The 13,932-nt window shown below is 40.2% G+C and overlaps 1 protein-coding gene across 1 annotated transcript in view; it reads right to left on the bottom strand.

The window, feature by feature from the left end:
- Window positions 1-142: 142 nt before the first annotated feature.
- atf6 (activating transcription factor 6) overlaps window positions 143-13,932 on the bottom strand; it is a 29,466-nt gene continuing 15,676 nt past the window's right edge. The window contains exons 11-16 of the mRNA XM_084920564.1: window positions 13,623-13,718; window positions 13,433-13,535; window positions 12,615-12,685; window positions 11,675-11,786; window positions 8,440-8,524; window positions 143-2,142 (exon numbers count right to left, since the gene is read on the bottom strand). Of these exons, the coding sequence (XP_084776690.1) occupies window positions 1,946-2,142; window positions 8,440-8,524; window positions 11,675-11,786; window positions 12,615-12,685; window positions 13,433-13,535; window positions 13,623-13,718 (664 nt within the window). The 3' untranslated portion in view covers window positions 143-1,945. The remainder of the gene's footprint in view (window positions 2,143-8,439; window positions 8,525-11,674; window positions 11,787-12,614; window positions 12,686-13,432; window positions 13,536-13,622; window positions 13,719-13,932) is intronic.

Genomic DNA, 13,932 nt, shown 5'->3' with positions numbered 1-13,932 from the left:
CTGTAATTTAAACCACTGTTACTGGTTGTAAAGTTATTGTGGGAGAAAATACCCTGGAACAGCTTTTCTACCTGAGGAAAAAAAATCAATCGTATTCTGTTTAGGGTTTCCCCTAACAGCTCAACAGATACGAACACACGGCTACAGAAAATCCAGTGTTTATTTTGGTTTCTGCACATACAAAAAATAAAAATAAAACAAGTTTTTTTCATTGTACTTTTTCCTTTGCCCCCATATACAGCAGAGATGCAGCGAAAACACTGTGGTGACCCAAATGTATTTCTGTAAGCAGAAAGGAATTTACAGACAAAGAGAAGGCCTTTGTTGGCAAAGAAAGAAAGAAAAGAAGCACAGCACAATCCTGCAACGACAAGAAACGCACAGCGATACAGAGACGACTTCGCTTTATCGCTATATTTATTATATGTGATTTATTATATAAGATCTGTCTCTATTCATAGCTCGACAAAAAAACAAATAAGAAATTAAAAGCCAGAACAGTACATCCAATGTTCTGCATTAATAGTGCAAATTTTACCCTCAAATTAGCAAAACAGATCATAGACCATCATAATTCTGCACAAAAATGCAACTGTTCTCAAACGCAGTAAATAAAAGCAGGAGCTGTGTGGACGGAGAAGTACTCACAGTTTGTTTTTTGAAACCAGAGGTTAAACATCAGGCCTTTTAGTGTAACTATTAAGTGTTTATGCAACTGAAAAGGGCATTTTTTGCCATTATATCAATTAGGATTTATCGTCTCATAAGTTCGAGTTAGTAAGTTGAAATTTTGATACAGAAAACTGAAACTTGTTGAATGTTTTTTAATTCAGTGGCAAAAACGAGCTTTTATAAGATATGATGAAGCTTTCTTTATGCTCTGGGATAAAATTTCAAGATGAATAGAAACTAGTTTTTATGCATAAATAGATTTTCTGCCGTTTTTTATTTCATATATAAAACATGTTTTTTGGAGTCAACAGGAATAACAAAAAAAAAACCATAAAAAAAAAAAAATCACCAAAATAAAAATGAAAGAAAAAAAAAAAACTTGACTACTGAATTTTTCAAAGGAAAAAAAATGAGGGAATTGGATTAAACCACAGATGTGTGCTGTTACATAATAACAGCAATAAATATGTACAGTATCCAAACCTGTCCATGAATATAGAAACACAGCGAAGACCCGAAAAAATTAACTAGTGAAAATCTTCATCAACAGCAATAGAAACCAGCAGATAACAGAGCAATTAGCCAGATAGGGTTCAAAGATCACTTAACTTCCTGAGTTTGTGCCTCTGTTGCTGCAGATAACTCATCTGTCATGTCTGATACATCACTGATCAGATTTGCTTTATTCAGAGACAGAAAGAAATGATTATAGCACTCCATTTTGTAGCAATCAGATACAAACAAACAGGTCATTTTAAATAAAAATGCATTTTTAAAATGTATTTAATGTTTTTTAAGCACACACACACACACACACACACACACACACACACACACACACACACACACATACACGCACACAGAGCTTTGGAGCTTGTGCAGAAAAAAAGAGCCGACTGAAAGTAAGCTGTAAGGGGTAAAAGTATTTGTGTTATGATGGGGTAACTCAAGGTTCAATGCTCTGCCCCCTGCCGCTAAACAATTACCCTTACATAAAGCATCTGGGGTTACACGGGTAAGTCAGTGTTGCCACACAAGGAGCTAGTCTGCTGCTGCTTGGACCCTATTACAGTCCAGCTCCAGAAATCAGCCAGAAAGGGGCTGAACGGTGAGGACAAATTGAGCTTCCTCTGTAACCTCCAATGACTAGTTTCCTGCAGAGCACATTCATACAAATAAAAATGAGAAAAATTATTAACTGAGGTGTTATCTTGTGCTTCCGTTTATGAGTTTTAATGAGGAGGTGTAAAGAACGCAGGAGTCGCTGATGATCTTACGCAGACCCCATTAGCACGCCGACAGGAGGCGCAACCTTGTTCTCTGCTGGGGAGTTCTGGTAAAACGTGTCAGAGCGGTTCACCCGGAGCAGAGGCGGGATGCTGGAAGATCTGATGTGGAGGATCCTGGTGTCTGTTACTACACAGTCAATCTGCATCATCACCTCAAAGTCTTTGTCCCTTATAATGCTGTCTGTAAGGCAAGAAAGGGAGAAGAAGGTTGTGAAATAAATCTGCAAATAAAGTTAGCGTACCTTCATTTTTGTGTTTGCTCGAGTGGAGCGAGTGGAAGTGTACTGAGTATCGTTTGAGACAGTTGACATTAGGTAGGGGGGATAACTGCAGGGAGTTTGGGTGGAGGCTGGGCTACACAGATGGAGTCCAGAGGTGAGTCACACGCTGGATTTCTCCATCGTGGAGATAAACAAAACATCTCTAAACAAGAGCAGGACATGCGAACTGGAAAGAAGAAAAGTCTGGCGAGAGTGTGGGAGAAAGAAAGAGTGATTGCAGATGATGAGTCAGGATGCTTCTTGCTGGGCTGAGAGACGAAGAGAAAGTTTGGCAAAGCTGAAAAGTCAGAAAGTTTTTGCCGCTGATGAGTCAGGCTACTGTGTTTGAAGAAACCCGGGGAAAGCAGATGGTGTACAGTGCAGACAACGTTAAATACTGTATGTTTCACAGAGTCATCTGAAAGCTTGACTTACAAACAAGCAATCTGCTTTTTTTTTTGGGAAATTTAAACTTGGAAAAAGATACTGGACTTCATACAAGTGGTTCATGGTTTGTGGTATTCAGCAAGATATCTACACTCAGCCTGGGGCGGAAAAAACACCCTTTTTGGACATTCTTATAAACTTCTTCTGGGAAGAAATGGGAATTAAAACATGTTGAAGGATCGCTTATATATTCACACTAACAAACAACTCAAATAACTTGCGGCTTCTTTTGTGTGGGGGTTGAGATAAAATTCCCCATATGCATCACACCCAATCCAAGCAGCCTGCAAAGATCTTTTAAAAAGCTTTGGTCATTTTTCCAGATACCTGTGTAAGCCATCAGCTTCCTAATCGTTCATCAGGACATACATTTGGAGGCAGTGGGAGTTCATCTGATTGTACAGAGGCTATAAAATAGTTCCTTCTCAAGATGGAAGATTCCACTGATGCTCATATCATTAGACAGCTAGTACCGGTAATTCTGAGCATGACTTCATCTGCTGATAAAACTCAGATTTTGCACCTGCACTGAAACCAGAGCTTTTCCAATAGCTTCAGTGTTTCAGCAGACATCTCTGGAAGTCATTCTCTGCATCTGGATTTGTCGCTTTATGACCCTCTCAATTTAGGTCTGAAGGAGACTGGAAAAATGAATCATGTATATTGCAGCTGGATCAGTTCAAGGTCCCGTGCCTCTGAGAGGCTGGACTTATCACAGTGAGTTTACACATTTTTCGCCTTTTACGTTCAAAAGCAATAAAATCCACCCATGGCAAGGAACGCGGCTTTTGCTGCTACACTTGGACTTATGTGCCCACTTGCTTGCAGAGTTCAGCTGCTGTTATAATAATAAATTTTATTTATGAGCGCCTTTCAAGTCACCCAAGGACACTTTACAATAGGATAAAACACTTAGTAAAACAATGGCAGAATAAGAACAATAAAATAAAAGCACAAGATAAAATGAACAAACAGTGGATTCACAGTGAATATGCAGATTTGAACAGATGAGTTTTGAGTTGAGATTTAAACTGGGGGAGAGAACCAATGTTTCTTATTTCTGGGGGCAGAGAGCTCCACAGCCTGGGAGCAGAGCAGCTGAAAGCTCTGCTTCCCACGGTGGTGAGGCGGAAGGAAGGTACAGTAAGCTGGATAGAAGAAGAAGAACGAAGTGAACGGGCAGAACAAGTGGTGGTTAACAGGTCAGAAAGGTAAGAAGGAGCGAGGTTATGAATGGCCTTGAAGGTGAGCAGAAGAAGTTTGAAAATTATCCGGAATTTCACAGGGAGCCAGTGAAGTTCCTGAAGAACAGGGGTGATGTGCTGGTAGGAGGGGGTTCTGGTGATAATGCGAGCAGCAGAGTTCTGAACCAGTTGAAGCTTATGGAGGGATTTTTGGGGGAGACCATGCAAAAGAGAATTGCAGTAGTCAATATGGGAGGTAACAAGACTGTGTACAAGAATGGACGTAGACTGGGTGGAAAGAGAAGGAAGCAATCTGTTAATGTTACGTAGATGGAAGTAGGCAGAACGGGTGAGATTATTGATGTGAGATTTATAGGAAAGTGAACTGTCTAGGATGACACCAAGGCTCTTAACCTGAGGAGAAGGGAAAACTGTGGAGTTATCGATGGTGAGTGAGAAATGGTTTGCCTTCAAAAGGTTGGATTTGGTGCCAATAAGGAGGATCTCAGTTTTATCCTCATTGAGCTTTAGAAAATTAGAGGTAAACCAGGATTTTAACTCAAATAAACATTCCGTAAGGGAAGAAGGTGGGAAGGAGGAATCAGGTTTGCAAGAGAGATATAACTGGGTGTCATCAGCAAAACAGTGAAACTGAAGATCAAATTTGCGGAAGATGGTACCTAGAGGGAGGATGTATATTATAAAGAGAAGAGGGCCTAAAACTGAGCCTTGGGGTACACCAGAGGTGACGGGGAATAGACGAGAGCAGAATGATCTTAGTTGAATAAACTGGGAACGGTTAGCAGACATTAGATGAATAAATACTGTTTTTGTTCAGCCAAGCGGTTACTTAATGCTAAAAACAGCCTGCTAACATGCTGTGATTTTAGTCATTTTAGTTCTATTTGCCAAATAGTGCTCCTGTAAATACAAATACTCACTATTTCAGTCGCACTTTGTTATTCCTTAATGAAATCCATACTTTTTAAGTGTACAGCAATGACCCTGTCATTTCTGGGCTACTCCCTAAATCATTATCCAAATTGAGGACTTACATGTAATACTCGACTCTGTTTACATCAGTCTTTCACCAGAATGCCAAACTGTGTAACTTCTTTTTAACTAACAGCTTGTGAGGCCTGAACAGTGAAAGAGGAAACACACAAACACACAGCTTTCAAATAGCAAGTCTTTGAAGAGGCTGCCAGATCTGCCATCCTGCTCTGCGTGGTCTCATTTCCTCCTTATACTGGTACCATCTGGATCTGTTTCAGAAACCTTCAGCGTCACAGCGAGCTGGTCTACGCCGATAAAGGCCCGATGTCTGGCAGCGGTGCATCTGAGGAAACCTGAGAGTGCATCTCAGGAGGACGTTGGCTGCCAGATTGGAACAAACTCTAAGGATATGTTCATGAAGGAAGGCCTTTTATTTTGTTTACATCAAAAGGAAGCATTATTCATCAGTAAGTATGGTCCCAAACTAAATAATGTGATTTAGGACAATGAAAATAAATGGAGGGTCACATTCACACAAACCATCAGTCCAGTTTTAATGAACTTTTCCAGTATGTTCGGCTTTAACTTGCTAAACTACAAGCTATCATTCTACAGTAGAATGTAAGAGCCAATTAGAAGCAAAAAAAGTAATGCTCACCATTAGAAATAAAGAATAATGCGCTTAGATTTGACTTAGTAACTGCGAGTTGTGAGGGGGAAAAACTGTCTGGCGGAGACCTGCAGTCTGTGAGAACTTGGCCATTGTTGATCACTAAGGAAACGTTTATATTCTGCAACTGGTTTGTGAGTGGTTGCTGGTAGTGCTGTGGTGCTGCTGCAGCGAAATCCTCCTTTTTAACCCGCTAGCAGGTTGCTGCGGTCATTTCCATAGAAAATGCCATTTGTGCCAACCGTTCTGGATACAGAGTCTGTCTGCATTCAAAGTAAAAAAGCTGCACCTTTCAAAATGCGTTGGCTGCTATGGGACAGCAAAACCTTTATTTTGAAGGGAAATGTTCTCCATTTCCTAATATTTCAAGTTTTCAAGTTGGGGAATCCACATTTTTCCCTAGCAACCAGAGGTTTCCAGGGGGATCACTGACTGGTCTCTATGACTGAAGCCTTACTGAATTCAACCAACAAGTGGTTAAGATTCATCTGAACCGCAGCGCTCAATGATGGACCAAACAACTCATTTCTAAAGACACATAATCACTATAGTCACTGGAGTCTTATTTTTCTGGAGTGGCTTGAGTTAAACATTCGGTTTGGTGAGAGTGAACTCCATTTCTGAGCCCTGCTGTTTAGATTAGGGAAGTAGGAAAATCTGACCCTCAAGTCAATCAGCAGTGTAGAGCTGTACATTGAACCCCCAGTGAAAGGCAGCCTGTTGGCTACAGTGCACATGTATAATCTCACAGAAGTAAAAATAGACTGCAGTGCGTCTCATACGTCCATCCACCTGTAAGTGATGTCAACCCTGAAAAATTCTCCTCTTTCAAACACGTCGCTTTCAATTGATTGAGCTCCTTTCAAACTCAGAGGATTACTGAATAAACACACCCCGCAGCCCTTATAAGGAGCCACTGCTGTGGCTGATACATTTTTAGAGAAAATCAAATATGTCTAGGTTAAATAACTCTATGAAGTGTGGACGTTAGATCAAAAACTCCATCTTTAATGTTCAGTTATTGACCAAGACAGACTAAATGATCACTCCAGATTAGCCAAGCCTCTCCATCTCCTCCAGATGAAAACTATTTAGTGACTAGAGAAGGAAGGCATTCTTAAAGCAGAGCAGCACCAGGGAGCTGGAAAGAATTATCTTCCAGTACAGTATTACTCTCCAGTAAGAGGACAGTGTTTCTCCTTCTCTAAGGGTCTCACCCAACTAAATATGCATACATTTGCACTTAATCACTTCAAAGGTCCAAACAAGGACAGCATAAATCTAAAATGCTACTTGAAGGCTGCTATCTGTGCAGCACATGGGGCTCCATATCTAAAAGGAAAGAGGACCGTGTGGAGATTGTGCTTCAGGAGAATTACTGCATCCTTTGCTTTGTCAGCCTTCCCTGTCTTGGTTTTGCATTAGTCCTAACTTTTCAGTCACAAGGCAGGAGCAGTTGTGTTATTTCTGAACATAAAACGGGTGTTAGCCCTCTCCCTAGGAACTACCACATCATCGAGCCAACTTATTACACGCAAAGACACGAACAGACAGGCATTAACCCGCTGTTTTGAATTTGTAACTCAATTCAAGCGTCCATGACAGATCATGCAAATTTGAGACCTTTGTTGAGCAATCGAGAATCTTTCCAGACCTGACGTTTCTTTATAAATGCCACCTTTGTTTGGCCATTTCAACAATTAGCTCACAAGCACATCTTGGATTTCACTATTTACTGCTTATTTCAATGGTTTCATTTGACTGGCCTGGACCTTAACATTCCTCCCTGACAAGACCAACCAAGAACAATGTTTACCTTCATCTATCTTCACCTAACACCCATCTCACAGAAAAAAAAAATCGAAATGGCTTCGTCTCTCCTGCTGAGTGAGCGGCTCACATTTCACCCACTCACTCCTCCCAGTGTTAGCTGAAACATTAACCAAATTGGATGCTTCTCCACTCACAAGTATGAAGTTAACAGGAAAACAAAAAGGTTCTCAAATAAAAATGACAGTTCAACTGTTAACAACAGTGTGGTGTCTTCCTATTTGCTTACATCAGACATAAACACAGCCCCTCTTGAGCGCGTTTCTCTCTCAGCTCACTTCTACACGTGCTTTGTGAAAATCAGGCCACCTGTTACTGAAGCATCTAATGACCTGACTTTGATAGAATGCACTGATAATCCTGCAGATCTGACAGCCGTGAAGGAAAGTCTCGATGACGTCATGGATGTCAAAAACACGCATACACCAATTGTCAATAATTTGAGAATATGCACAAGTGCAAGTCTACGCTTTCTGCTGATCCAGTGTTTGTTTTTGAAGGCAGGTGGTGAAAAAAAATGAGCGACTACAAGCCAAACGGGTTGGTGGAAAGCAGCCCCCAGAACGCAACCAAGCGCGCTCTGATTGCCACCCACTTTGTCCACAGTTGTGGACCGCAAGAGCGTTTTCAAGAGTAAATTGAGTCAGATGAGCTGTGTCTCTGCTCTCCCATCTGAAGCGGACATGAAATTTGCTTTAAGTTATTTGATTATTAAATGACAAGTTATTATGTGACTCAGTAACAATGAATGAATTGACCAGTGTACTCTGAGCAAAGTGCTTAGACTTTCAAGTAGGTTTAATAGTCAACTGATGCTCTCCAGGCAAGAAACCAATGTTCTTCAATTATTTCTTTGCTGAACTGTTGTTTAATTTGCTTCTAAACTAAAACCTTAAAAACACAACCACAGAACTAAAACACAAAACTCTTGTTCTAATAGAATTTCTAACCCTTTTTTTCTGTAAATGTCTGAGGTCACAAGTAATGCATTCTTGTGGGCAAACGTGATTGAGAATGTGAACCTGGGCTGCCTTTTATCTGTTACATCACGCTGCACGTCCAAACTGTTGTGTCTGTGCTGCACTTCTTACCATTTATGTTCATGGCTGGCAACACGACAGACATCTTCGGTGGACTTCCTTTATTGTGGCTGGTGGCAGGAAGTAGGAGATGATCCTGAGAACAAAGAAGAGAAGGTTGGAAATTGGAGAACGCAACAAACTCAAAGCAAACAAAACATTTGGCTTGTATGTGTTTAATGATAAAGATGCTTTTTACAATGAGTTTAGAGCCTTTTCTTAAAGAATACACACGATCAGCTTCAGCAGCTTAACGAGGCTTCTGTCATCACGGGCAAGATAATAGGTGGAAGAAGCTGGAAGACGTTACAAGTTGCTTGTATTATTTATCAGAGCATGAAGCCGTTTGTTCAACAAAATGACTCCAAGCTGAAACTTTTAAAGCTATTAGAACCACTGCTGTCTAAAACTAATCTATATCCAGTGCACATTTTAACAGATGAGTAAAACTAGCAAAGCAAATTAATTAATTAATATTAATAATAATGATAACAAAAACAAAGAAAATGAGGAGATTAAGAATGAAACAGGATGACAAAAGATGGTTCTTATTCTTTTCCCAGTTTGTGAGGCAAAAACATATTTGTGAACCCATAGAGGCTGAGAAAACCTAAACAGCTACATCGACGCCTGCTAAAGACAATATCATGTGACCGGTGTAACGTTAACAACAGTGAACCTCAGCAGGTAACTGTGAGGTTCTGGTGGCTTACCAGCCACCCAGAGACCAAATGTAAACAGGTTACCGTCATCATGCTGGGCTTGCAAAACTCTGCATGAGTGACATGACGGTTGCTAAGGTGACGGTAGACAGGAATATGGGTCCAGGAGATGGATTACAGAAAATAAATAGGATAGTTTCTTTTTCATAACAGTGAATACGAGAATGTGCTTCGTAGTTTCTGTAACGTTTCATCAAAATGGTGCAAAAATTCATAAAGAATTTTGTTTCGGTTTAGTGTATGTTGTGATCTATGCTCATGGGAACTAAATGTAAGCTGAAAAGGTGAAATTATGTGTTAAAATGACGGCGTGTCTGTGATTGGAGAGTGGAAGGAAAAACAGAAAACACCAGCCACATTACTGCTCCTCATCAGGGGCTTGACAAGTCCACATGACAGCTGATGCTGCCATAGCAATGGCTGAAAGCTGGCAGTGTTTCCATCACGTCGCCCCAAAGCACACTTACATAAAGCCACAGGCGCCACAACAGCATCAGAAGTGACACAGGGCCACACAACGACGGCAGAGTAAGACACGCCAGGACCATTCTTTCTTTAGCTCGCTGAGAGTTGTGTTTTCCATCGTCTTACCTCATTTACTACCTAAATTAAGACACAGGTGGTAACGCATCTGCACGGCCTTAAGCTGCCTTGACCGAAACGTGACCGTTACTGCACAGAGTGACTTCAACTGCTGGAAGGTGCAAGAACAGACCATAATGAAAGAATACTTTTGTCTCAAGGGACAAAACTCAAATTTTTTTGTGACTGGCTTTAAAATATAAACAATTTAATCCAGAACTTTGGCAGTCGTGTAATAACATCATACCAACTGGAACAAAAAAAAGCAAAAGCATTCCTGCTTTGTCAGACACACACACCCCGAAACCCAGGAAACCAAATACAGGCAAATAAACTGAGAGAGAAAAGCTAACAAGGTCTGTGAGAATTAAAAGACGGTCACAGTGAATGACTGGCCTGTAACTAAAACACTTTACATGAAGTGTCTATTTATCATTTCGTCCTTATGTTTTTGTCATATTCATTAAAAAACAGTATTTTTGAATGCTATTTCCAGTTGAATAAAATCAAGATAAGATCAGAAAACACACAGAAAAAAGAGGAATGGGCTAAAATGTGGAAAATGCAAGTGTAAGAGAAACACCTGAATAAAGTGCAATTCACCTTTAAAGAGTTCAAAATCTAAGAAACAAATTCCTAAATCTAACAAATCCACTGAAGCGCTTCATTATTGTTATTTTCTGTCTTTTTAATGCCTTTTTTTTGTAAGGAATGACTGGTTAAGCAAACTAAACAGCTGCCCTAAATTTACGTTTAAACTATTCAATTGTTTGTAAAATATCCACAAAGTTTCCTTTTGCCAAAAAACTTTTGTGAATGAAAGTTTAAAAAAGAGAGAGAGAGGGAGAGAGATTATTACCTGTAATGTTAATGGTTTCTGACACAAAGTTGTATTTTACTTTTCACTTGGAGAAAGCAGACCACTCTCCTCCCCCTGCATCACAAAGCTGCTACAAACTAAAGGCTGGCTACTTGACCTGCAAAGACCTTCACCTCGGGTACACCATTGTTCCCTTTGTCCTTGTCGTCACTATGCCAACCTAAAGCCGAACCTTTGTGTCTCGATCTTTGGATACATATGTCAAAATTCTCACCGCCCTGACTAACCCTGATCTTACCTTCACCGAGATTATCCAGCAGTCTAGAGCAGGAACATTCTTAGCCTTTCCAGTTAAACTCAGTCCAGCTTAATTATCACCAACCACAGAAAAAAGAAAAAAATGAAAAGAGAGAACAAAAAGGTGTTTTCCAGCTTCAAAAGAGTTTTTGATAACCAATATCTCAGTGCTATCACTTTGGAAGCTGCTGTGCGTTTTTGTTGTTCAGTGAGATGGCAAAGAATGAAACTCCTGTAAAACTCAAAGCAAAAAGTTTACCGTGAACCAAACTAATTTCCCTTTTTCCTGGTTAGAATGAAGGGATGAAAGGCAGATATGAATATCATCAAGATAAGACTACAAGCCACATTTAACCATACATTTATATAGTGCTTTGTTCTATGAACTTGCAGGCCAATTTAAAATAAATAAAACCAAACAAGCACGCTTTCCAGAAAACTGGAATGGCCGATGGAAGCCCGGCAAACTCCACACAGAATGGTTTGAGCAGAGCTGAGGTAACAGTAATAACCAGTACCCCCCCTGGCACTTAGTCTCAAATGCGCAAAAATTAATAAAGATCAAGATAACTGACAGCAATATTTGAGTATAAACAAATATTGCAAATTGGAAACTGGCCTTTGGTTCAAAAGAAACCTCTCTGCTGAAGAAAAGAGACATTGCACTAAATTTGAATCCCTTGCTTAATTTTGGTTTAATCACAAATCACAATCTGACCAGATTCAGACAGAATGAAATCGGTTTAGTGTTGATGTGTAAAAACTTCCAGCTGTATTTTGCTTCATGTGCCTAATTCACCTCAGCTAGAAACAAGTCCAAACTTACCCTACGGAAAGACACGACATAGAAGGTGTCGCCGCGGCGGTTCAGCTCATCAAAGAAGTCGGTGTACGTGTGACGAGGGGCGTAGTACACCTGCAGCTCACTGCCAGGACTCCTGTGGAAGAAACGCAGATAAATATGAAAACACTCGTCAGAGAAATATGGTAGCAATGAAACCTACAAACATTCAAGCATGCATACTTGTAATTAACTGCAGATAGTAAATGTAGGATAATCTGTAATATATCTGGCCACTTTCCATGAAAATTTCAACTATATGATTTATATCACAGTGTCCTATTTGATTTCTGCTTGTTCAAACACCATCAACTCAAACAGCAACTACTAAAACATCACAGTGGTCTGTGCCTCAGTATAACAGACTTGCCCAGTAATTTGCTGCTGGAGCACAAAGTAAAGCCTAAAAACTGCTACTTCGCTATCTCACTGCAGCATGGGTACAAAACGACATACCTGGCAAATTACTTTTGAGTACTTCCTCCTATTTTTGGTGTTATTTTTTTTTCATCTGGCTTTACAGAGGTTAACTTCTGAAAGTGATTTTCTTTCATTTTCCTATGAACTCAGATATTTTGTAGCCAGATTTAAAAGCGCCAAAAAGCCATTGACACCATCTGTGTGATCTAAACTGTGCAGCAGAAAAGTTTCTCGTTCATCGCCAAACTTCTAAAGCGGTGTGCAAGGGCCATCCTTTAAAAATCACTGCATCATAAATCGAATATTATAAAACTGTAAAACATAAAAAAAAAAGGGGACAAATGCCAAAAATGCTCCAGTTTCTATTTAAAGCAACGCTTTGGTCAAATTCTACTAAAACACCAAAACATGGCAGGTTATTATGTCTACAGGTGCATCAACTAATCAAACTTCATTAAAACAAAACACAAACACCTGAAATTTTCTGTAGCCGGCCTTTACTTACTTTTCCGCAGTAGTTTCTGTGTATTGAACCGTCACAATCTGGCTGCCTTCGTCCTCCTTATTTCCTGTTTTCTGTCAGGGAAAAACCAGACAATTAGCTAGAATCTGTGCAACCACATCAATGCCCATGAAAGAGAGCAGTAAAAATAAACAATATTGCTTACATAAAAGCAGACTATCCTTTCAAAACTCCTAGAGATCCACACACACGTGTCAAGGTTTTCTCCTGATAAATTACATCTCATTCAGAAATTTTACAGCTGTCATGAAGAAATAAAGACTCAGGTGGTGATCCACAGGCACATGTTACATCAGAGTGAGCAGATTTACTGTTCAACTCCAAAGGCCGAAAGGGTAAAACAGCTGAATACAGACAGGCAATAAACACCTCCACCTTTTCTGTTAATGCAGATAAGAACAATGTGTGTATATACGAAGTGGGCAGATGGTCGGCTTTAGTAGACTGGACCTGCTGTGACAGATTTTGGAAAAAAAAGAAAAAATATGGAAAAAAGGAGCAGGGGGCACTAATCCCATAGCTCCCCTCTAAGTGTTATGTTTACTTTCTCAGGGCTGCCGGATTAAATTCAGCCCAATAAAGAGAAACGAGAGGCAGAAAAAGGGGTAGGTGTGACTGGAGGTGAAACAGTGGTGAAAGACAGGCTTTGGGTTGCCAAGAGACTTTTAAAGTGGAATGGCTTGAAATCCAAATGAGGTTTAGTTTGCAATATGTATTGCCAGCAACAAATATCACGTAAATTTGTGCACGGACCATTACGTGTGTTTTACTGTTTTGCAAAACACGCTGCTGTGACTTACCAGAATCGTCCTGGTGGGTTTGTGGTTGCTGTTATTCTCTCGTCTCGATTTGGTCTGCTGAACTTCGTGACGGTGGACCCAACCCCTCAACTCATGGGCCAACCTGCCAAAATAACACAGTGCGTCTTTGCATTTTAGCATGAGGGGAAACATATGGACAGTAAGCTGTATATGAAATTAAGTTACTTACTCAATGCACTTGGTCCTGTTGACAGAAGGCTGGCAGGGCGGAGACGGTCTGACAAAGATGGGATCCTTTACCACCATCAGGGCTTTATCTTCAGATCTAAAACAGAATAAAAAGCACAGAGATGTGAAATAACGAAAGGGACAAAACTTTGCACAGCCACTAAGATCTCAAAAATCTATGTCAACCTGCTAAAAATATTGTGAATAAAGAGCAAGAACTAATACGGCTGCATGCAGTTCACTGCAGGCAAAGTACCCATGGTGGAATAAGTAACAGAGAACAAAGTGGCACCAAATTGGAATTCATCATG

The sequence above is a fragment of the Perissodus microlepis genome, chromosome 23 (assembly GCF_051167445.1).
Source record: "Perissodus microlepis isolate ML-2025 ecotype Zambia chromosome 23, ASM5116744v1, whole genome shotgun sequence".
NCBI lineage: Eukaryota > Metazoa > Chordata > Actinopteri > Cichliformes > Cichlidae > Perissodus > Perissodus microlepis.
This window is presented reverse-complemented; position numbering and strand designations above follow the sequence as displayed.